The sequence below is a fragment of the Scyliorhinus torazame genome, chromosome 5 (genome assembly GCF_047496885.1).
Source record: "Scyliorhinus torazame isolate Kashiwa2021f chromosome 5, sScyTor2.1, whole genome shotgun sequence".
Lineage (NCBI taxonomy): Eukaryota > Metazoa > Chordata > Chondrichthyes > Carcharhiniformes > Scyliorhinidae > Scyliorhinus > Scyliorhinus torazame.
Window position 1 is genome coordinate 68,637,514 of NC_092711.1, and position 25,136 is coordinate 68,662,649.

Here is a 25,136-nt window from a genome sequence, read left to right on the forward strand (position 1 = left end):
TCGCACACGAGGAGCATGACACGGGTCTGAGATCTCCTGCCATGTCTTAAACCTTTGGTTAACTTCAACAATTTCAATTTCCCCAGAAAAAATTTAAATAAATAAATAAACAATGAAGAAAAAAATAAATAAATATACCAATGAAAAGAAACAGAAAAACAGAAACACTACTTACCAGTCACAAAAAGCACTTCCTCCCCACCCAGCTTCGAATTCCCACCTCGATTCAAATTCCCAAACTCGCTCTTTGCTGTCTCACTCCTGGCTGTCTTCTCTGTCTCACTGGGAGAACTCACTCCCAGCGAGGAAGAAGCTGTTTTCAATCTGTCCGTGTGTGTACTCAGACTTTTGTATGTCCTGGCCGATGGAAGAAGTTGGAAGAGTGAGTAAGCTGGGTGGGAGGGTCTTTGATTATGCTGCCCGCTTTCCCCAGGCAGCGGGAGATGTGAAATGAATGAAATGAAATGAAATGAAAAATTAAAATGAAAATTGCTTATTGTCACAAGTAGGCTTCAATGAAGTTACTGTGAAAAGCCCCTAGTCGCCACATTCCGGCGCCTGTTCGGGGAGGCTGGTATGGGAATTGAACCGTGCTGCTGGCCTGCTTTAAAAGCCAGCGATTTAGCCCAGTGTGCTAAACCAGCCCCTAGATGTGGACAGAGTCAGTGGATGGGAGGCAGGTCTGTGTGATGGACTGGGCTGTGTTCACTACTCTCTGAAGTTTCTTGCGGTCTTGGGCCGAGCAGTTGCCATACCAGGCTGTGATGCAGCCAGATAGGATGCTTTCTATGGTGCATCTGTAAAAGTTGGTAAGAGTCAGTGTGGACATGTCAAACTTCCTTCGTTTCCTGAAGAAGTATAGGCGCTGTTGTGCTTTCTTGGTGGTAGCGTCGATGTGTGTGGATCAGCACAGATTTTTGGTGATGGAAACCCTGTGCCCAGTGCAGGAGAGGCTGGTTGTTGGGCAGTGTGAGCTGAACATACATGGCTGGATAAAAACTAAGGCAGATGTCAAGACCCTTGGAGTGAAAACAAGTCTGGAGGGAGTGGGTCAAAAAACCTGGGGAGTTGCATTTTGCATGAATCGTGAGTGTGACCCAGTCACAATTATGAACAGTAAACAAACCTATCACTGGTTTGATGAGATGATTTACCGTGTCCCAGGTGTTGTATATACTGTACATACTGTAGATCAGCCTGCTTGCTGCCCATGTCTAAGTGATATCAGAATAATGTGCTTCGGTATTAAATAAAGTATCCAAACCTCTCATTGTGCTTCATGCCCAGCATCTTGCCTAACTGTGGATCTTCTGTTTTGCTAACTGGGAAATAGAATCTTCCTGTTTACTAATGGCTCTATGGCGGCTGCGTTACCCAGAATCCCCCGCGCTGCAGAAAGTTCCCGATCAGTGAGTGTACGAGGCCAGTGCGCAGGTGCAGTGTGGGTGTGTGCTCCGAGCATGCTCAGTGTCAGTCATGGTGAGGGAGTGAGGAGGAGCTGGGTTGAACACAACAGTGAGCTGTACCCCTGTGAGAAGGGCATCTCCCAGTCTCTGTTTGACTCTCCTGCAGCTTCCTGTCATGATTGAGTTGGACAAGGAACCCTCATCATTTGAGCTGGAAAAGGCCATTGATTGCTGAGCAAGCAGAAAGGTGCCCGGCAAGGATGGAATTCCAGCTGAACTGCTCACACACAGAAAGTCCCATCGACTGTCACACCTTCCTGCCCGCCCCTTTTGGGCTGTGAGACTGGTCCACGGAACGTGTGTGATGCAATAAAAACAGCAGTGACAGAGGAGCCGGCATCAACTACAGGGACATCTCACTCCTTAGAGTCAGGGGGAAGACGTTCACTTGGGTGATGTTTAAAAGATTCATCTACTTGCAGACTGAGTGTATCCAGAAGCACAGTGCGGTTTCTGTGCTGATCGATCTACAGTGAACGTGATCTCCTCCACACACCAGCTACAAGGGAAGAGAACAATTGGGATTTGATCAAAAGTATCAGTGCTGAGAAAGTGAAATGTTCTAATTACTGAATGAAAGTGAACTTTTCATTGTGAATCACAATTTACTGGTACAATTGGAAAAGGCACCAAAACGTTTCAATCTCTGAAGATAAACTTCAGCCTTGAAGTTATGTTTCGGAGCTCACAAGCTGTGGGAAGCTTTGCGAATGTTTCCCCTTCCCTTTTGTAAACAAGCAGAGAAGTTAACCCTTTCCCCTGACAGCACGGCAACAATTTGAAATAAAGACTTTGACTTTTAAAGATTTGGCTTCATCCCATTTGTCGGGGTCATATTCCCATGCAAATCATCGTGGGCGGGATGGAAATTTGCCGGAACATTTTTTTTTTTTACAATCCTGATCTTTGTCACAAGTAGTCTTACTTTAACGCTGCAATGAAGTTACCATGAAAAGCCCCTTGGCAGCACATTCCGGAGCCTTTTCAGGTACACAGAGGGAGAATTCAGAATTGCCATGTGAGAGTACCTTTAGGAACTGGGTGTTTATCCAATAGCTGTAGTGGATGTACCTTTAAGAAATGGTGTTTATCAAATAACTGCAGTGAAGACAGACAGCCCAGCTCTACCCACACTCTGATATCATTGCAGCTATTTGATAAACACTCATTTTTTAAAGGTAGAGCTGATCTTCCAACCAATCGGAGTGAATGAGGGGTGGGGCTGATCCCAGATCTCCCTCATTGGCTGAGACTCTATCATTTTGAGTTCTTCCCATTGGCCACGTGGGCGCGGGTTCCAAAACCTCATTTCCTGCCTGAGCGATGCCGACCAATGGGAGGATTTGGAAGACCGGATGGACTCTGGTCCTCCAGCCAATCAGACTGCGGGCTTTGTGTAAGTGAAGATTGAGCTTCACACAAGTTAAAAGTTCTTCCTGTGTCAAATCTCTGAGTAAAACACTTTCCACTTTTCACTTCAATGGAATTTAAATTAGAGTCCATTCACCCTCCTACAGAACTGTTACAAGGAACAACAAACGTTAACTCTGTTTCTCTCACAACAGATGTGGCACAGTGGTTAGCACTGCTACCTCATACCGCCAGCGACCTGGGTTCAATTCCGGCCTTGGGTGACTGTGTGGAGTTTGCACATTCTCCCTGTGTCTGTGTGGGTTCCCTCCGGGTGCTCCAGTTTTCCCACAGTCCAAAGATGTGCCGGTTTGGTGGATTGGCTTTGCAAAATTGTTCCTTAGAGTCTAATGGTGAAGTGTAGTTATGGGGAGAGGTTGGGGGAAGTGCGCCTGGGTGGGGAGCTCTTGTGTAGCGTTGGTGCAACTCGATGAGCCGAATGGCCTCCTTTTGCATTGTAGTGATTCTATGATGCTGCCAGGCCTGTTGAGTTAATCTAGCATATTCTGTTTTTACTCTATATTGCACACCTTTTCAATCCACTAATTATGTTTATTGAACCACTGTACCATCAACTACCAGCAGCAGTATGTTGATGTTTCAGCTATTCCGGCCTTGGGTGACTGTGTGGAGTTTGTACATTCTCCCCGTGTCTGTGTGGGTTCCCTCCGGGTGCTCCCACTGTCCAAAGATGTGCAGGTTAGGTGGATTGGCCCCGCTAAATTGCCCCTTAGTGTCCAAACAAAGGTTAGGTGACGTTACTGGGTTACGGGGATAAACAAAGAATAGAGAAAAGTACAGCACAGGAAAAGGCCCTTCGGCCCTCCAAGCCTGCGTCGATCATGCTGCACATCTAAACTAAAATATTCTATGCTTCCAGGGTCCGTATCCCTCTATTCCCATCCTATTCATGTATTTTGTCAAGATGCCCCTTAATAGGGTGAAGCCATGCGCTTAAGTAGAGTTATCTTTCCAAGGGCCGGTGGCAGCTGGATGGGCAGAATGGCCTCCTTCTGCGCTGTAAATTGAATGATTCTGCAGGATTTTCTCTCTCACGGTCTGATCCGATGGGTCTGTCTGGTGGTATTTCCCTGATGGTGGCACAATGGTTAGCACTGTTGTTTCACAGTGCCAGGGTTCCGAGTTCAGTTCTCGTTTGGGTCACTGTCTGTGCGGAGTCTGCACTTTCTCCCTGTGTCTGCGTGGGTTTCCTCCGGGTGCTCCGGTTTCCTCCCACAAGTCCCGAAAGATGCGCTTGTTAGGTGAATTGGACATTGTGAATTCTCCCTCAGTGTATCCAAACAGGCGCCGGAGTATGTTGACTAGGGGATTTTCACAGTAACTTCACGCAGTGTTAATGTAAGCCTACTTGTGACATTAATAAAAATTATTATTCTGTGTTTGGATATTTTAAGGAGCAGGTAGAACCTCCTTGTTTTACCTGTTGTCCCCTCAGATATTCCCATCTGTTTTTGGTTAATGTGTCTGGAGTCTGAGTTCTTCCAGTCTGTCTCCAATTCTCCTTCCTGTCTTGGGTATATGGGTCGAGGTAGCTTGGTGTTGTGATTTGTGTTGTTCTATTGTCTGTCTGTCTCCAGCAGGTATTGTTGTCTCTCGATAATGACTGTGCTGCTATCCTTGACTTCTGGTTATGAACATATCCGTATTGGAGCCAAGTTCCCGGATTGTCTGTCTTTCTCTCCGGGTGAGATTCTGTTTGTCTCTTGTATTTCACGACTGTGACAGGGCAGAGACCAGATTGGAGGGATTCAGACATGGGAGTTCTGGGAAAGATAGGCAAGGATTTGGGAGGTGACAACATGTTCAAAGAGTTTGGAGAGGAGGGAGGTTGAAGATGGGGCAGTAATTTGTAAGGATGGCAGGGTCAAGGGTTTGTTTTGAGGGGGTGATGATGGCAGATTTGAAGGACAGAGGGACAGTACCTGAAGAGAGGGAAATGTGGACAATATCCGTGGACACAGGGTAGTTGGCTGATCAATAGTTCAGTGGGAATAGAGTCGATGGAGCAGGAGCTGGATCTCATGGACAAGATGAGCTCTGAGAGGGCATGAGGGGAGATGGGAGAGAAACTAGAGAAAGATGTGGGTTCAGGACTCGGGAAAGGATGAAATTTAGAGACAGTTTGGTCCGGTGGGCTCGTGGAAGGGAGGGAAGCAGCAGAGGCAGCTGATCGGATTTACTCAATCTTAGTCACAAAGATGCTCCACAAGCTCCTCACACTTCTTGTTGGAGTTGAGGATGGAAGAGACAGGGGAGAGCGAGAGTATTTCAAAGGGAACGAACTTGTGTCAGAAATATTTAAAAGTTTCAACACACTGCGTATTGCACACAAATCTGATTTATTAGACTTTTAGCCAGAATATTAGCCCCAAAAATGGGCTGGATTTGTCATCAGCAGAAAGAGACTCAAATGACCATGGTTCATACTCCTGAATGTGAGCAACAGCAAAATCCAATCACTGTGGTTTCTTGTGGCCTCGTTGGTGTCTCAGCAGGTGGGATAACTGAGTGAATCCCTCCCCACACTCGGAGCAGGTGAATGGTCTCTCCCCAGTATGAATTCGATAATGGTTCTGCAGGGTGGATGGCTGAGTGAATCCCTTCCCACACTCGGAGCAGGCGAATGGTCTCTCCCCAGTGTGAATTCGCTGGTGTGTGGAGAGAGCGGATGACTGAGTGAATCCCTTCCCACACTTGGAGCAGGTGAACGGTCTCTCCCCAGTGTGAATTTGCTGATGTGCAGTGAGGTGAAATGATCGTCTGAACCCAGTCCCACAGTGAGAGCACCTAAACGGTCTCTCGTCAGTGTGAACACGTTGATGGCTTGTCAGATTCCCAGAATGTTTATAGCACTTCCCACAGTCTGTACATTGAAACGGTCTCTCATCAGTGTGAACTCGCTGGTGATTCAACAGGCGGGCTGAAATAGTAAATCCCTTCCCACACTTGGAGCAGGTGAATGGCCTCTCGCCAGTGTGACTGCGTCGATGTATAGTGAGGTCAGATGATCGTCTGAACCCAGTCCCGCAATGAGAGCACCTAAACGGTCTTTCGTCAGTGTGAACACGTTGATGGTGCATCAGTTCCCCAGAACTTTTATAGCACTTCCTGCAGTCTGGACATTGAAACGGTCTCTCATCAGTGTGAATTCGCTGGTGACTCACCAGGTGGGATGACTTAGTAAATCCCTTCCCACACTTGGAGCAGGTGAATGGTCTCTCCCCAGTGTGACTGCGTCGATGAATTTCCAGCTTGGATGGGACAGTGAATCCTTTCCCACAGTCCGCACATTTCCACGGTTTCTCCTCAGCGTGACTGCATTTGTGGCTTGTGAGGCCTGATGATCGACTGAATCCTCGTCCACACACACAACACGTGTACGGTTTCTCCGCACTGTGAATGAAGCTTTTTCCTTCCATGTTCAATGATATTCCGATGATGTTCAGGGTATGATAAATTGAGAACTCTGTCAGATCTTGATGTGATTCTCCAGACTTTGAAGCCTCCCCTTCGACCACCCTGTGAAATGGATTGAAAACAGAAAATAGGGAGTGAGAGGTTGGTGAGGTTGTGAAATTGAGCTGAATGAATCTGGTCATTTGTGGGACCGACCCCAGGAAAAATGACCATGAAAACTGCTGAATTGTCATAAAAACCCAACTGGCCTCTTTGGGAGGAGAGAGAAAGAGGTGAAGAGGGATTTTGTATATCTACAAGACATATTAAGAGAGTAGTTGGCAAAGCAAATTCGATCTTGAGCTTCATAAACAGTAATATTGACACCAAAACTATGCTTCTGGTGGTGATTAGCACCACTGCCTCACAGCGACAGAGACCCGGGTTCAATTCCTGCCTTGGTGTCTGTGTGTGTGGAGTTTGCACTTTCTCCCCGTGTCTGCGTGGGTTTCCACCCGGTGCTCAGGTTTCCTCCCACAGTTCAAAGAAGGGAAAGTTAGGTGGATTGGCCTTGATAAATTGCCCTTTAGTGTCCAGGGATGTGCAGGTTCGATGGGGCAATGCGGTACCAGGGACAGGTGTGGGCCTAGGCATGGTGTCCTTTCAGAGAATAGGTGTAGACCCGATGGGCCGAATGGCCCCCTTCTGCACTGTAGGAATTCTATGGCTCTAATTCTATTCTATGAATCTTTATAAAGCTCTGGTCACCACTCTTCAGGAAGGATGTGAAGGTTCTTGGAGAAGGTGCAGAGGAGATTTACCAGAATGGTTCCAGCAAAGGAGGTTGAGGGGAGATTTGATTCAGGTACACAAGATTATGCCAGATTTCCATTGGTTGGACAAAGAAACTCTGTTTCCATTCACTGGTCATACAAGCACTAGGGACACAGATTTAAAGTTTTGGGTAAAACCTGGATTGAACTATATAAGATCCTGAGGGGTCTTGACAGGGTTGATGTGGAGACGATGTTTCCTCTTGTGGGAGAATCTAGAACGAGGGCATCACTGTTGCAAAATAAGGGGTCACCCATTTCAGATGGAGATGAGGATTTATTATTCTCAAGGGTTGTAAGACAAAGGGTGGCATAGTGCTTAGCACTGCTGCCTCACAGCACCAGGGACCCGGGTTCAATTCCGACCCTGACTGTGTGGAGTTTGGACTTTCTCCCCGTGTCTGTGTGGGTTTCCTCCGGTTTCCTCCCACAGTTCAAAGATGTACAGATTAGGTTGAATCGGTTAGGATTGTGTTTGCTGGAGTTCAGAAGAATTAGAGGAGATCTCATATAAACGTATAAAAAGTGGGTGGTGCAGTGGTTAGCACTGCTGCCTCATGTCGCCGAGGACCCGGGTTTGATGCCGGCCCACTGTCTGTGTGGAGTTTGCACATTCTCCCTGTGTTTGCGTGGGTCTCACCCCCACAAATCCAAAGATGTGCAGGGTAGGTGGATTGGCCACGCTAAAATTGCCTCTTAATTGCAAAAAAAGAATTGGGCACTCAAAATTTATGTTTAAAAAAAAAACAGGGCAAGACAGAGTAGATTCAGGAAGGATGTTCCCGATAGTGGGTGTGTCCAGAAATAGGGGTCACAGTCTGAGGATACGGGGTAGACCATTTCGGAGAGAGGCGAGGAGAAATTTCTTCACCCTGAGAGTGGTGAGCCTGTGGAATTCGTCACCACAGGAACTAATTAAGGCCAAAACACTGCATGTTTTCAAGAAGCAGTTAGACACAGCACTTAGGGTGAAGGGGAATCAAAGGATATGGGGGAAAGCGGGATTAGACTATTGAGCCTAATCAGCTCTGATCGTAATGAATGGTGGAGCTGGCTCAAAAGGCCAAATGGCCTCCTGCTCCTATTCTCTACGTTGCTCCGTATCTATGCATGTAAATGGTCCAGGAGGGTGACTTCCGGGTGCGGCGATGACCAGCTAAGTCGCACGTTTCGGCAGCTCCCGGTGGAACGGACTTTTGGGCTCTTAATAGGAGCCCCATCGGCAATTTTAACGGCAAATAACACTGTGCGGTAATCCAGAAGGGAATCCCCCCTGGACACGGATGGAAAAAAGAGGAAAGTAGCCGGATTGCGGTGGATCCTCAAGAGCAGCGGGCAGGAAGGCAGGCACAAAGCAAGATGGCGTCGGAAGGAGGCAGTTTAATATGGGGCCCTGACCAACAAGAGTTCCTGCGGCGTTGCGTAGATGAACTCAAAAAGGAGATGAAGAAGGAGCTGTTGGCCCCGATATTACAAGCGATTGAGGGGCTAAAGGAGGAGCAAAAGACCCAGGAACAGGAGCTTCGGGTCGTGAAGGCAAAGGCTGCTGAGAATGAGGACGACATCCAGGGCCTGGTGGTGAAAACGGAGATCCACGAGGCACAACACAAAAGGTGTGTGGAAAGGCTGGAGGTGCTGGAGAACAATGCGAGGAGGAAGAACCTAAGGATTCTTGGTCTTCCCGAAGGTGCAGAAGGGGCGGACGTCGGGGCATATGTGAGCACGATGCTGCACTCGTTAATGGGATCGGAGGCCCCGACGGGTGCGCTGGAGGTGGAGGGAGCCTATCGGGTTATGGCGCGAAGACCGAGGGCGGGAGAAATTCCTCGAGCAATAGTGGTGAGATTTCTCCGATATAAGGTCAGAGAGATGGTCCTCAGATGGGCAAAGAAAACTCGGAGCAGTAGGTGGGAGAATGCGGTGATCCGCGTATATCAAGATTGGAGTGCGGAGGTGGCGAGAAGGAGGGCAAGCTTTAATCGGGCCAAGGCGGTGTTGCATAAAAGGAAGGTCAAATTCGGAATGCTGCAACCGGCAAGACTGTGGGTCACACATCTAGGGAAACACCACTACTTCGAAACGGCAGACGAGGCGTGGACATTTACTGTCGAGGAGAAGCTGGAGTGAGCGGGCCAGAAAAAGAACGTTTGGGATAAATGTGGGGGGGGGTGAATTTGTGGGATGAAGGGGGGAAAAGGGGGAAGAGAGGACTTCCTAAGTTGTTAAACCTACGACCCTGTAACTTCTCTCTCTTCCCCATGTCGTGGGGGAGGGGGTGAGGGAGGATGAGGAGCTGAGGGCGCCGGCCATTGGAGGTGGGGCCAAAAGGGAAGCGCGGGCTTTGTTCCCGCGCTATGGTAATTATGGCGGGAACAGGGAAGCAGGAAGGGGGGGGCCTCGCACAGTGTGAGCCGAGGTCACGGGGGGAAGCCGAGGTCGGCCAGAGTTTGCTGACTTCTGGGAGCAACATGGGGTGTGTAATTACACTAGCTTGGGATCTGGGGGTGGGGGGGGTTAACTGGGTTGCTGCTGCTAGGGAGAGGGGGGAGCTGGTATCGGAGGGGGGGTCGGGGCGGGGGGGCGCCGCCTGGGGGGGATACAGCTACATGGGAACCGGGTGAGGAGCTGGATTGAAAAAGGAAATGGCTAGTCGTCAAGGGGTAAAGAGCCCCCCAACCCGGTTGATCACGTGGAATGTGAGAGGGCTGAACGGGCCGATTAAGAGGGCACGGGTACTCGCACACCTAAAGAAACTTAAGGCAGATGTGGTTATGCTTCAGGAGACGCATCTGAAGCTGATAGACCAGGTTAGACTTCGCAAAGGATGGGTGGGGCAGGTGTTTCATTCGGGGCTAGATGCAAAAAACAGGGGGGTGGCCATACTAGTGGGGAAGCGGGTAATGTTTGAGGCAAAGACGATAGTGGCGGATAGTGGGGGCAGATACGTGATGGTGAGTGGCAAACTGCAAGGGGAGGCGGTGGTATTAGTGAATGTGTATGCCCCGAACTGGGATGATGCCAATTTTATGAGGCGTATGTTAGGACGAATCCCGGACCTAGAAGTGGGGAAGTTGGTAATGGGTGGAGACTTTAATACGGTGCTGGACCCAGGGCTGGACAGATCGAGGTCCAGGACCGGAAGGAGGCCGGCTGCAGCTAGTGTGCTAAAGGATTTTATGGTGCAGATGGGAGGAGTAGATCCCTGGAGATTTAGTAGACCTAGGAGTAAGGAGTTTTCGTTTTTCTCCTATGTACATAAAGTATTTTCACGAATAGATTTTTTTGTTTTGGGAAGGGCACTGATCCCAAAGGTGACGGGGACGGAGTACACGGCTATAGCCATCTCGGATCATGCTCCACACTGGGTGGACCTGGAGATAGGGGAAGAAAAACAACAGCTTCCACCCTGGAGAATTGACATGGGATTATTGGCAGGTGAGGGGGTGTATTGAAAGGTACTTGGAACTCAATGATAATGGGGAGGTACAGGTGGGAGTGGTCTGGGAGGCACTGAAGGTGGTGGTTAGAGGGGAGCTGATATCTATTAGGGCACATAAAGGAAAGCAGGAGGGTAGGGAAAGGGAGCGGTTGTTGAAAGAACTTCTGAGGGTGGACAGACAATACGCGGAGGCACCGGAGGAGGGACTGTACAGGGAAAGGCAAAGGCTACATGTAGAATTTGACTTGTTGACTACGGGTAATGCAGAGGCACAATGGAGGAAGGCACATGGTGTACAGTACGAATATGGGGAGAAGGCGAGTAGGTTGTTGGCCCACCAACTGAGGAAAAGGGAGAGCAGCGAGGGAGATAGGGGGGGGTGAGAGAGGAGGAAGGAGAGATGGAGCGGGGAGCAGAGAGAGTGAATGGAGTGTTCAAGGCATTTTATGAAAGATTATATGAAGCGCAGCCCCCTGATGGGAAGGAGAGAATGATGTGCTTTCTGGATCAGCTGGAATTTCCTAAGGTGGAGGAGCAGGAGAGAGTGGGGCTGGGAGCACAGATTGAGACGGAGGAAGTAGTGAAAGGGATTGGAAGCATGCAGGCGGGGAAGGCCCCGGGACCAGACGGATTCCCAGTTGAATTCTATGAGAAATATTTGGACTTGCTGGCCCCGCTACTGATGAGAACCTTTAATGAGGCGAGGGAAAGGGGGCAGCTGCCCCCGACTATGTCAGAGGCAACGATATCGCTCCTCCTAAAGAAGGAAAAAGACCCGCTGCAATGCGGGTCATACAGGCCCATTTCCCTCCTGAATGTGGATGCTAAGATTCTGGCCAAGGTAATGGCAATGAGGATAGAGGATTGTGTCCCGGGGGTGGTCCATGAGGACCAAACTGGGTTTGTGAAGGGGAGACAGCTAAATACAAATATACGGAGGCTGTTAGGGGTAATGATGATGCCCCCACCAGAGGGGGAAGCGGAGATTGTGGTGGCGATGGATGCCGAGAAAGCATTTGATAGAGTGGAGTGGGATTATTTGTGAGAGGTGTTGAGGAGATTTGGCTTTGGAGACGGGTATATCAGATGGGTACAGTTGCTGTATAGGGCCCCGATGGCGAGCGTGGTCACGAATGGACGGGGGTCTGACTATTTTCGGCTCCATAGAGGGACGAGGCAGGGATGTCCACTGTCCCCGTTATTGTTTGCATTGGCGATTGAACCCCTGGCCATAGCACTGAGGGGTTCCAGGAAGTGGAGGGGAGTACTTTGGATTTCGGCGGCAGCGGTGCGCAGGGGCCTTCTTGGAGGTGAGTAGTGTATTTAAAAAGCCTTACCTTTACAGGAGCAGCCCTTTGGATTTCGGCGGCAGCGGTGCGCAGGGGCCTTCTGGGAGGTGAGTACTTACTTTAAAAAGCCTTACCTTTACAGGAGCAGCCCTTTGGATTTCGGCGGCAGCGGTGCGCAGGGGCCTTCTGGGAGGTGAGTAGTGTATTTAAAAAGCCTTGCCTGGTCCCGTGTCTGTTCTTCTTTTCTGTTTTATTTGTTTTTATATGAGGCGGGAACCGGATGTTCGACCCGCGGACCTCTGGCAAGTCCCCCCCCCCCCCAACCAATAAATTCTGGGAAACCCGAGACACTACACGTGTAGTGTCTCCCACCCGCCCTCCTCCTCTAACCTAATAATAAGACCCATTGGTGTAAGGTAAGTGCCATATTATATTATTATTATATTATTAGCATTGTGCAGGTCAAGGTTCGGAGGTGGAGGAGCAGTCTCTGTCAGCGAGAGAACCTGAGAACATCTAAGACACTCAGAAGGTAAGAAGGTAAGTAAGTGATTTTTACTTATTTTTACTTTTATACCTTTTTTCAAATTGTGTGTGTCAGGGGGAAACAAGTGACATCACAGAAAAGCTGTGGCCAGAGTGGCTGGTTGGGATTCTAACCTAAATTTTAAAAAAATTTGAGTATTTGGGAACATAATAACTTAATTATAATTTAGAGGATATCTAAGCCAGAGATCGGAGAGTATTATAGTTAGCTATCGCATTTCTATTAGAAATCTAGTGCTAGGAAACAGATAGTTGACAGTAACTTTGAAATTTAAAAAAAAAGACAAATTTAAATTTTAATTAATTGACGCAATGTCAGTTAGAGGGGTGCTGTGCTCTGACTGTGAGATGTGGCAGGTCCGGGAGGCTTCCAGCGTCCCGGATGGCTTCATCTGCAGAAAGTGCACCCAACTGGAGCTCCTCACAGACCGCATGGTTCGGTTGGAGCAGCAATTGGATGCACTTAGGAGCATGCAGGTGGCGGAAAGCGTCATAGATCGCAGTTATGTAAATGTGGTCACACCCAAGGTGCAGGCAGAGAAATGGGTGACCACCAGAAAGGGCAGGCAGTCAGTGCAGGAATCCCCTGTGGTTGTCCCCCTCTCGAACAGATATACCCCTTTGGATACTGTCGGGGGGGATAGCCTATCAGGGGAAAACAGCAGCAGCCAGAGCAGTGGCACCACGGCTGGCTCTGATGTTCAGAAGGGAGGGTCAAAGCGCAGAAGAGCAATAGTAATAGGGGACTCTATAGTCAGGGGCACAGATAGGCGCTTCTGTGGACGTGAAAGAGACTCCAGGATGGTATGTTGCCTCCCTGGTGCCAGGGTCCAGGATGTCTCCGAACGGGTAGAGGGAATCCTGAAGGGGGAGGGCAAACAGGCAGAGGTTGTTGTACATATTGGTACTAACGACATAGGCAGGAAGGGGCATGAGGTCCTGCAGCAGGAGTTCAGGGAGCTAGGCAGAAAGTTAAAAGACAGGACCTCGAGGGTTGTAATCTCGGGATTACTCCCTGAGCCACGTGCCAGTGAGGCTAGAAATAGGAAGATAGAGCAGATAAACACGTGGCTAAACAGCTGGTGTAGGAGGGAGGGTTTCCGTTATCTGGACCACTGGGAGCTCTTCCGGGGCAGGTGTGACCTGTATAAGATGGACGGGTTGCATCTAAACCGGAGAGGCATAAATATCCTGGCCGCGAGGTTTGCCAGTGTCACACGGGAGGGTTTAAACTAGTATGGCAGGGGGGTGGGCACGGGAGCAATAGGTCAGAAGGTGAGAGCATTGAGGGAGAACTAGGGAATAGGGACAGTGTGGCTCTGAGGCAGAGCAGACGGGGAGAAGTTGCTGAACACAGCGGGTCTGGTGGCCTGAAGTGCATATGTTTTAATGCAAGGAGCATTACGGGTAAGGCAGATGAACTTAGAGCCTTGATTACTCCTTGGAACTATGATGTTGTTGCCATTACAGAGACCTGGTTGAGGGAAGGGCAGGATTGGCAGCTAAACGTTCCAGGATTTAGATGTTTCAGGCGGGATAGAGGGGGATGTAAAAGGGGAGGCGGAGTTGCGCTACTTGTTCGGGAGAATATCACAGCTATACTGCGAGAGGACACCTCAGAGGGCAGTGAGGCTATATGGGTAGAGATCAGGAATAAGAAGGGTGCAGTCACAATGTTGGGGGTATACTACAGGCCTCCCAACAGCCAGCGGGAGATAGAGGAGCAGATAGGTAGACAGATTTTGGAAAAGAGTAAAAACAACAGGGTTGTGGTGATGGGAGACTTCAACTTCCCCAATATTGACTGGGACTCACTTAGTGCCAGGGGCTTAGACGGGGCGGAGTTTGTAAGGAGCATCCAGGAGGGCTTCTTAAAACAATATGTAAACAGTCCAACTAGGGAAGGGGCGGTACTGGACCTGGTATTGGGGAATGAGCCCGGCCAGGTGGTAGATGTTTCAGTAGGGGAGCATTTTGGTAACAGTGACCACAATTCAGTAAGTTTTAAAGTACTGGTGGACAAGGATAAGAGTGGTCCGAGGATGAATGTGCTAAATTGGGGGAAGGCTAATTATAACAATATTAGGTGGGAACTGAAGAACATAGATTGGGGGCGGATGTTTGAGGGCAAATCAACATCTGACATGTGGGAGGCTTTCAAGTGTCAGTTGAAAGGAATACAGGACCGGCATGTTCCTGTGAGGAAGAAAGATAAATACGGCAATTTTCGGGAACCTTGGATGACGAGTGATATTGTAGGCCTCGTCAAAAAGAAAAAGGAGGCATTTGTCAGGGCTAAAAGGCTGGGAACAGACGAAGCCTGTGTGGCATATCAGGAAAGTAGGAAGGAACTGAAGCAAGGAGTCAGGAGGGCTAGAAGGGATCATGAAAAGTCATTGGCAAATAGGGTTAAGGAAAATCCCAAGGCTTTTTACACGTACATAAAAAGCAAGAGGGTAGCCAGGGAAAGGGTTGGCCCACTGAAGGATAGGCAAGGGAATCTATGTGTGGAGCCAGAGGAAATGGGCGAGGTACTAAATGAATACTTTGCATCAGTATTCACCAAAGAGAAGGAATTGGTAGATGTTGATTCTGGAGAAGGGGGTGTAGATAGCCTGGGTCACATTGTGATCCAAAAAGACGAGGTGTTGGGTGTCTTAAAAAATATTAAGGTAGATAAGTCCCCAGGGCCTGATGGGATCTACCCCAGAATACTGAAGGAGGCTGGAGAGGAAATTGCTGAGGCCTTGACAGAAATCTTTGGATCCTCGCTGTCTTCAGGGGATGTCCCGGAGGACTGGAGAATAGCCAATGTTGTTCCTCTGTTTAAGAAGGGTAGCAAGGATAATCCCGGGAACTACAGGCCGGTGAGCCTTACTTCAGTGGTCGGGAAATTACTGGAGAGAATTCTTCGAGACAGGATCTACTCCCATTTGGAAGCAAATGGACGTATTAGTGAGAGGCAGCACGGTTTTGTGAAGGGGAGGTCGTGTCTCACTAACTTGATAGAGTTTTTCGAGGAGGTCACTAAGATGATTGATGCAGGTAGGGCAGTAGGTGTTGTCTATATGGACTTCAGTAAGGCCTTTGACAAGGTCCCTCATGGTAGACTAGTACAAAAGGTGAAGTCACACGGGATCAGGGGTGAACTGGCAAGGTGGATACAGAACTGGCTAGGCCATAGAAGGCAGAGGGTAGCAATGGAGGGATGCTTTTCTAATTGGAGGGCTGTGACCAGTGGTGTTCCACAGGGATCAGTGCTGGGACCTTTGCTCTTTGTAGTATATATAAATGATTTGGAGGAAAATGTAACTGGTCTGATTAGTAAGTTTGCAGACGGCACAAAGGTTGGTGGAATTGCGGATAGCGATGAGGACTGTCTGAGGATACAGCAGGATTTAGATTGTCTGGAGACTTGGGCGGAGAGATGGCAGATGGAGATTAATCCGGACAAATGTGAGGTAATGCATTTTGGAAGGGCTAATGCAGGTAGGGAATATACAGTGAATGGTAGAACCCTCAAGAGTATTGAAAGTCAAAGAGATCTAGGAGTACAGGTCCACAGGTCATTGAAAGGGGCAACACAGGTGGAGAAGGTAGTCAAGAAGGCATACGGCATGCTTGCCTTCATTGGCCGGGGCATTGAGTATAAGAATTGGCAAGTCATGTTGCAGCTGTATAGAACCTTAGTTAGGCCACACTTGGAGTATAGTGTTCAATTCTGGTCGCCACACTACCAGAAGGATGTGGAGGCTTTAGAGAGGGTGCGGAAGAGATTTACCAGAATGTTGCCTGGTATGGAAGGCATAAGCTATGAGGAGCGATTGAATAAACTCGGTTTGTTCTCACTGGAACGAAGGAGGTTGAGGGGCGACCTGATAGAGGTATACAAAATTATGAGGGGCATAGACAGAGTGGATAGTCAGAGGCTTTTCCCCAGGGTAGAGGGGTCAATTACTAGGGGGCATAGGTTTAAGGTGAGAGGGGCAAGGTTTAGAGTAGATGTACGAGGCAAGTTTTTTACGCAGAGGGTAGTGGGTGCCTGGAACTCGCTACCGGAGGAGGTAGTGGAAGCAGGGACGATAGGGACATTTAAGGGGCATCTTGACAAATATATGAATAGGATGGGAATAGAAGGATACGGACCCAGGAAGTGTAGAAGATTGTAGTTTAGTCGGGCAGTATGGTCGGCACGGGCTTGGAGGGCCGAAGGGCCTGTTCCTGTGCTGTACATTTCTTTGTTCTTTGTACTTAGGGGGGGGAGAAGAACACCGGGTATCTCTGTATGCGGATGATTTGTTGCTATATGTGGCGGACCAGGCGGAGGGGATGCCAGAGATAATGCGGATACTTGGGGAGTTTGGGGATTTTTCAGGGTATAAACTGAACATGGGGAAAAGTGAGTTATTTGTGGTGCATCCGGGGGAGCAGAGCAGAGAGATAGAGGATTTACCGTTGAGGAAGGTAACAAGGGACCTCCGGTACCTGGGGATCCAGATAGCCAAGAATTGGGGTACATTACATAGGCTTAATTTAACACGGTTGGTGGAACAGATGGAGGAGGATTTCAAGAGATGGGACATGGTGTCCCTGTCATTGGCAGGTCGGGTGCAGGCGGTTAAAATGGTGGTCCTCCCGAGATTCCTTTTTGTGTTCCAGTGCCTCCCGGTGGTGATCACGAAGGCTTTTTCAAAAGAATTGAGAAGAGCATTATGAGTTTTGTGTGGGCTGGGAAGACCCCGAGAGTGAGGCGGGGATTCTTGCAGCGTAGCAGGGACAGGGGGGTGCTGGCACTACCGAGCCTAAGTGAGTACTACTGGGCCGCCAATGTTTCAATGGTGTGTAAGTGGATGGGAGAAGGGGAGGGAGCGGCGTGGAAGAGATTGGAGAGGGCGTCCTGCAGGGGGACTAGCCTGCAAGCAATGGTGACGGCGCCGTTGCCGTTCTCACCAAAGAAATACACCACAAGCCCGGTGGTGGTGGCTACATTGAAAATTTGGGGGCAGTGGAGACGGCATAGGGGAGGGACGGGAGCTTCGGTGCGGTCCCCGATAAGAAACAATCATAGGTTCGTTCCGGGGAGAATGGACGGGGGATTTGGAGCATGGCAAAGAGCTGGGGTAGTACAACTAAGAGATCTATTTGTAGATGGGACGTTTGCGAGTCTGGGAGCGCTGACGGAGAAATATGGGTTGCCCCAAGGGAATGCATTTCGGTATACGCAATTGAGGGCTTTTGCGACGCAACAGGGATGTTATTGTATATGTATAGGTATTTGGTATATGTAATTGTATATTGGATTGTTGGATTGTATTTTTGGAGAGTATTTATTTTGGACAAGGCAGTTGCCATTTAGTTTTGTTTTTTGTTTTTGTTTATATATTACTTATTTATTTGTTTAAAACTGGCCACGGTTATTTATATTGCTTTATTGTTGTGTAAAAGAAACACTACGTATTGTTATGTTTGGCCAAAAAACTTGAATAAAATATATTTTTTTAAAAAGTAAATGATCCAGGAAGTATGAGGAAGAATGTTTTTACACAGCCAGTGGCAATGACCTAAAACTTGCTGCCTATGACGGAGTTTGGAAATAGACACAATAAATCTTTTTTTTTTATTTGGATAGAAACCAGAGAGAAATAAAGCTGTGAGGATACAGAGACAGAGCAGGAGAATGACTCTGGATTGCTCCAGTTAATAATAATCTTTATTAGTGTCACAAGTAGGCTTACATTAACGCTGCACTGAAGTTACTGTGAAAATCCCCAAGTCGCCACACTCCGGCGCCTGTTCGGGTACACGGAGGGAGAATTCAGAATGTCCAATTCAGCTAACAAGCACATCTTTCGGGACTTGTGGGAGGAAACCGCAGCACCTGGAGGAAACCCACGCAGACACGGGGAGAACGTGCAGACTCCGCACAGACAGTGACCCAAGCCGGGAATCGAACCCGGGTCCCTGGCGCTGTGAAGCAACAGTGCTAACCACCGTGCCAATTAGAGAGCTAGCATGGACTCAATGGACCGAATGCCCTTCTCTGCCCATAATGGTTTGTAAAAAATGTTTTAAAATAAATTTATAGTACCCAATTCATTTTTTCCAATTAAGGGGCAAGTTAGCGTGGTCAATCCACCTAGCCTGCACATCTTTGGGTTTTGGGAGCGAAACTCACGCAAACATGGGGAGAACTTGCAAACTCCACATGGACAATGATCCAGAGCCGGGATCGAACTTGGGACCTCGGCGCTGTGAGGCAGCAGTGCTAACCCACTGCGCCACCGTGCTGCCAGCTGACTCTGACATTTTTGTCCAATCTCGCCTTGTAATTTAACCCCTGGGGGTTCAGATATCACTCAGGTAAATATGTGCTACACTCCCTCCGAGGCCATTCTCTCCTTCCTCAGGTTTGTTGCCCAGAACTGAACACAGTTCTCCAGGTTTGGTCTAACCAGGGTTTGTGAATCTCGGGGCTTTTCCAGTCACACTGAGACCTGAAATCTTCCCTCACAGACAGAACAGACAAACCTTTTACCTTCCACACCCAGATGCTGCTGATATTCAGGTTCTGATGAATCAAGTAACTCTGTCAGATTGTGATGTGACGTTTGGTTTGCGTTTCCCGTCTGTTAAACCTCCACTTCCAGCATCCTGTAAATTTACAGAAACCTCACTGTCAGTTTAGGATCGAAATTCACAACATTCTCTCCTCATCAACTTTGATTAAATGTATTCTTGGAGGTTTTATCACATAACCTGCCCCCATCCACCAGCCATTAATCGGTCAACACATCCATCCTTGTGGCACACTGCCTTCCTCGGCCAATTGGGAAGCAAAAGGACTCATTACCTTACAGGACAGTGATTGACTGTCAGCCAAACAACCTTTATCCCATTTTCAATATTTTTATATCCACTGAAGAGAAATGTTCAAAAATCTTTACTGTCCCAATGATTTTCCAGACACCCAGACATGAATCTCACCAAGGCAGAAGGTAAAATTTGAATTCATTGAAAGTTTACTGATGACCATGAAACCATTGTCGATTGTTGCAAAAACCCATCTGGTTCACTCATGTCCTTCAGTGAAGGAAATCTTGTATCCTTACCTGGTCTGGCCTACACGTGATTCCAGATCCACAGTCAGTTGGTTGACCCTTAAAATTCCCTAAGGTGACGGTGGGCGGGAGGCAGCCGCACATTGGAGGGCTCCCGTTCAGAACGGCATTTTCGGGGAGTAACGCCCGGTCCTAGGGCCAGCGACGGCAGTAAAAGTTGGGAGATAGCGCAAGGAGAAGAAGGATGTCAAAAAACACCAAAGAAACGGCCGGGAAAAAAGCGTCTGAAAGTCCGTTGGAGAGGGGAAAGGTCACTGCGGGGTCAACAAAGAAGATGGAGGCTGGAGCACCAGGGGAGGCCGCAGTGCTTACGGCTGAAGAACTAACTAAGGTGATGGCTGCGGAATTCCAAAAGCAGTTGGTACAGATTGAGAAATGTATGGAGATGGTGAGGAAGGAGATGCGGGAGGTTTTGAATGTGCTGGTGGAGGAGGCGGTTTCCCCGGGGAAGACGGCGGCGGCGAGCGCAGTGGCGGAGGTGTGAGAGCAAGGGGAGGCGCTGAAGGAAGTGGAGGAGACATTATTGCAGCACGGTGATCAACTTGCGTCGATGGGGAAGGAGATGCGGACGGTGATGGTCACGAACAAGAATCTGCGAGGAAAAGTGGAAGATCTGAAAAACAGATCCAGGCGACAGAATTTGAGGATTGTGGGGCTGCCCGAAGGAGTTGAAGGCCGAAGCCGACTGAGTATTTTGCCGCGATGCTGGCAAAACTACTGGGGGAGGGGGAAGACCCCTCCCAATATGAACTGGATCGCGCTCATCGGTCGTGGAGGCCTGTACCAAAGGCGAGTGAGCCGCCGAGGGCAGTGACTCTGTGCTTCCGTAGGTAGTGTGAAGGAGAAGGTCCTGAGCTGGGCCAAGCAGAAGCGGGTGGTGCAGTGGGCTGGAGCTGGTATACGTGTATACCAGGACTTTACGGTGGAGCTAGCGAGGAGGCGGGCTGCCTTCAACCGGGTGAAGAGGGCACTGTACATTGGCAAGGTGCAGTGTGGCATTGTATATCCAGCGAAGCTGAGGGTGACTTACAAGCTCAGGGACTTTTATTTTGGAACGGCGGAAGCAGCGGAGGAGTTTGCGAAGGCAGAAGGACTGTGGCAGAACAGAGAAATTGAGGAATGGTCATGTGCCGATGTAACCTCATGACTGTATTTTCTTCTTTTTTTTTGTATCACTGCGCGCGGGGGTAGAGGCTAAAGGAGCCAATGTTGCATATATTTGGACAAGGGAAGGGACGGGACTTTCATTCAAAAGGAGGGCTCTTTGTGGTGTAGGTGGATAGGCGGGGTTTGTGAGCTAAAAGGGGATCTTTGGGCTTTCCTAGGGCCGGGCAAGGGGGAAAGGGACCCGGGCGGGGGCCTCCACGCTGGCCAGTTTAAGCCGGCCAGTGAACGGGAGTGAGGTGGGGGGAGGGGCTGCGGCCATCGGAGCCTGACAGAACAGGGTCCGAGTGGTCTAGCCTGGGTGGAAAGTTGGGGGGAGGGAACCGAGGTTGGGAGGAGGAGTTCTACAAGAGGCAGTGGACGGGGGAGCTGGAGACTTGGGGGGGTGGGGGGTATAACTGTGGGGTATCATGCACGGTACTCTCTTAGAGGCTGGATGGCGTTGGTTGGGGGGGGGGGGTGGTGAGCCGTGTAGATTAAGGGTGACTACGGGCAATCCCTGATTCCTTTTTGTCATTTGTTTATGTAAACATGCGGGTTGAGGTTTGGGGGTTGGTGGGTGGATGGGATTGTTGTTATTATGGGGATTGACATATCTTGCTGATTATTGTGTATTGTTGATGGGTGTAAATGTGGGAGAAAACGTGAAAAAGGAGGAGAATTTAAAAAATGTAAATTTTTTTTAAAAATTCCCTAAGATGCCCTCAGTTCAAGGGCAATTAGTGATGGGCAGTGAATGCTGGCCCAGCCAGTGACACCCACATCCCGTGAATAAAAAAAAAAAATGCCATCCTTACCTGGTCTGGCCGACACGATTCCAAACCACAGCAATGTGGTTGATTCTTTAAATGCCCTCCGAGATGGCCGAGCAAGTCACTCTGTTTGAGGGAAATTAGGGATGGGCAATAAATGTTGGCCCAGCCAGTGACTCCCACAAATGATTAAAATAAAATCCCGGAGACTCCAGTCAGTCAATCCGGGAGAGTTGGCATCCGGTCCAGGCTTGCAGTGCAAAATAATAATACTCACTTATTGTCACAAGTCGGCTTCAATGAAGTTCCTGTGAAAAGCCCCTAGTCACCACATTCCGGCGCCTGTTCGGGGAGGCTGAAACGGGAATTGAACCCACGCTGCTGGTCTTGTTCTGCATTACAAGCCAGCTGTCTTAGCCCACTGTGCTAAACCAGCCCCTTCCCTGCGGCACCTTGTCCTCTGTAAAGATGGCGGCCGGTATTCCGGGCCTGTCACCGCTCAGCTCTCACTCTATTCGGTGCTGTTTAAGACGGGACCGTTAACATTTTCACCGGGAGTTGAAGCCTCCACAGGGTATTTATGAAGCCTCCCGGCTCACTCCGCAGCTTCTATCGCTCCCCGGCCACCCACCGGCTCCAATCCTGAAAGTCGCTCAATTGTTTCTTCCCCGCTCCTCGCACCGTCAGCGACAACCTGAACTGTGCATGCGCCGATCACAGCCCGAACACCGCATGCTCCAGTCACAGCCGGACTCTGCGCATGTGCAAGAAGCTTCTGTCATGTGGATAGAGCACATTCTCAGCTGCAACGCATGTTGGGTAATAAACCTGCCACTAAAATGGATATTTTTGATATACATTATGCTTTGCGAACTGATTACGATTTGTAACATTGGGCCAAGGGAATACCCACACCCCAAGAACAAATAAAGGAAAGTTGGCAGTTAGAAAGGCAAATGCAATGTTCGCATTCATTTCACGAGAGCTACAATACAAGATGAATGGGGATGAGAAACATATCAGCCATGGTCGAATGGCAGAACAAACTTGAAAACTCGATGGGCTGAATGGCCTAATTCTGCTTCTCGATCTTTTTTTTTAATGAGGGGATCTCATAGAAACATTTGTAAAAAAAATTGTTGGAATCCATCCTGGATACAGATCAATTGATTCTTGGAGGAGACTTCAATTGTGTTCTGGATCCTAAATGGACTGGTCCAAGCTGATTCAACCACAACAAAAACATGAAAAAGGAATGAAACCAGACGGACCACCCGGCATCGACCCAGGCACCAGAAACGACAACGGCAAACCTAGCAAAAGATTTTTTTTTACTGTTCCCATCAGTAGATTGTAAAAAGGATTACGGGACACAGATTTAAGATTGTGAACAAGATCTACAGGGGAGATAGGAGGTAGACATTTTACACAGTGAGTGATAATGATATGGAACTCAATGCTTACACACAAAGGTCGATAATCTCCAGGTCCTGATAACCCGAATGGTGCTGTCAGAATTCGATGTGAAGATTGGTTGTGAGTTTCCTGTCTGCGAATCCCTTTCTAAGTCCCTGTGAAAGAAGTTTACAAAGGCATCACTGTCAGTCCAGAAATGAAATTCAGGAAAGATAAACCTTTTTCCTGGTTTGAATTTGCTGAGTGTAAATCCTCCCCTACTAATCCCCTGTAAAAGGAGTTTCCAAAATTAATCACCGTCAGTCTAGGATAGAAATTCACAACATTCTCCCCTCCTGCTCCCTTGTCCAGGAAGACCTCTCATCCACCCCCCCCCCCCCCCCCCCCCAGCTGCACACAGACCCTCTTGTCATCAGCAGTCCCCTCGATTTGAGTGTGACGTCTACTCAGGGTTGTGAATTTCTGCCCTGGGTCGTCATGTGGCTGAACAGAGCCGCAGAGCTTTGAACACATGGGACAGAATGTCTAATAAGACAGTGAAATCCGGAGAGCAGGATTGGCTTCCTTTTCTTTCCATCTCTGCCACCCCTTTGCATCATCAATAAGACATTGGGAATCAAAGACTAATCCAGTTTGATGGACAAGTTGTCTCCATCCTGAACAATGGGGAACAAGCTCCTCCCACTCATTGAAACATCGCCCCGACAAAGATGACAAATGCGCATGCGCCCTGATTCACATCCAATAAAGATGGCGGCCGTTAACCCGAGCCAAACACAAGGAGCTGCAGCTCCGCTTGGTACAAACGGGGTCCCGGAAACTCTTTTCCGAAGATGCAGCTTACAACAGCTTTACACAACGTTTCTGCCCACCTCCGCGATCTCTCGCTTCCTCCATATTGTTAAACGCCACTTTCGGATCTGAAGACACAGCCATTCTCCTTTGCCATTACCCACACTGCGCGTGCTTTAATCACAGCGGGCACCGCCCCTCATTCATTCCGATTGGTTGGAGGACCAGCCACTCCCGGTAGGTCCTCCAGTCCTGCCCCTCCTCTTCCAATGTGCAAAGTCCACGCAGACAGTGACCCAAGGTCGGAATCAAAGCCAGGTACCTGGTGCTTGAGGCAACAGTGCTAACCACTGAGCCACCCCCGTAACTCTGTCATGATTAGACAATAACCTGCCTGTTATTCCAATTCTGGTGTACGTTACTCTGTCACTATTATTATTAGACAACAACCTATCTAATTTCCAATTCTGGTGTGTGTTACTCTGTTACTGTTATCATCAGACAATAATAGGAGGGCAAGATGCAAGGTAGCATTGATATTTTGAAGTTTCTGTGTTACAATGAGTGTCACTGGGAGGTGTGTGATAAAATAGGAATGGAAACATCATGACAAAGGATGGCACGGTGGCAGTGGTTAGCACTGGTCCGCGAGGTCTTCGGCCCAAGTAGGACTCAGCAAAAACACAGTCCGTGCTCCCACCCTGGAAAGACCACCCAATGGATTCCACCTCTTCCCTGCTGGTGTGTGGGGTCTTCAGTCCGGGAGGGGGCTCAGCAAACACACAGCCCACTCGATCCCCCTGCCCCAGAACAAACACACCGGATAGAATAAGGAGGGTTTTGTCCTTGCTGAAGGCAAATGTTATCAGTTGGGAGGACTGGGCCAGGCCCTCAACCGGGGAGGGGCCCAGCAAACAAGCAGTCCAAAGGGCTTTACTCCCATCTTGTTTTTGAAGTTGCCTCCTTGTTGTTGTCTTTCTCTCCTCTCTCCATCCTTCTCTCTCTCTCCCCTCTCTTTCCCGCTCTCTCCTCTCCTTCCTGGTCTCCCCTCGCCTTCCTCTAGCAGCAACTAGCACTGAAAACAGGCAGCAAACTGAGCAACAGAGAAAGCAGCAACAGCCACTCTCCACCACATCAACAACCTCACAACATCAAAGTCTGAACTGGGAGTACCAGCTTCGGATTGGCCATGCTAAATTGCCCCTTAATTGGAAACAAATAATTGGGGACTGTAAATTTATAATTAATAATAATACTCACCTCTGTCACAATTTTGGTGTTTTCAAGTTTACAATCTCCTGCTGCAATCTTCGGCTGGAAAGATATCAGAAGCTTTGGAAGCAGCTGTAAAAGGAAATTACAATGGTCAGAAATGCTAGTCGAGGTTAGAAATTAAGATCAGACAAACATTTATCTTGGTTTGAGTTTACTGGGTGTAAATCCTCCCCTAACCCCCGGTAAAAGGAGTTTCCAAAATCCATCACTCCGAGTCCA

General features: G+C 48.8%; 1 protein-coding gene across 4 annotated transcripts in view; it reads right to left on the reverse strand.

Moving 5' to 3' along the window:
- The window catches only part of LOC140418260 (uncharacterized), a 112,787-nt gene that overhangs the window by 80,301 nt on the left and 7,350 nt on the right, over nt 1-25,136 (reverse strand). Inside the window, exons 2-5 of one of the 4 annotated variants that reach the window (XM_072501714.1) lie at nt 24,903-24,986; nt 22,899-23,005; nt 18,936-19,051; nt 5,218-6,416 (exon numbers count right to left, since the gene is read on the reverse strand). In XM_072501714.1, coding sequence (XP_072357815.1) covers nt 5,354-6,316 — 963 coding nt within the window. In that variant the 5' untranslated portion in view covers nt 6,317-6,416; nt 18,936-19,051; nt 22,899-23,005; nt 24,903-24,986 and the 3' untranslated portion in view covers nt 5,218-5,353. Of the gene's footprint in view, nt 1-5,217; nt 6,417-18,935; nt 19,052-21,485; nt 21,561-22,898; nt 23,006-24,902; nt 24,987-25,136 lie in introns of those variants that run through there. The other 3 variants (XM_072501715.1, XR_011944899.1, XR_011944900.1) reach the window with 3 other exon arrangements.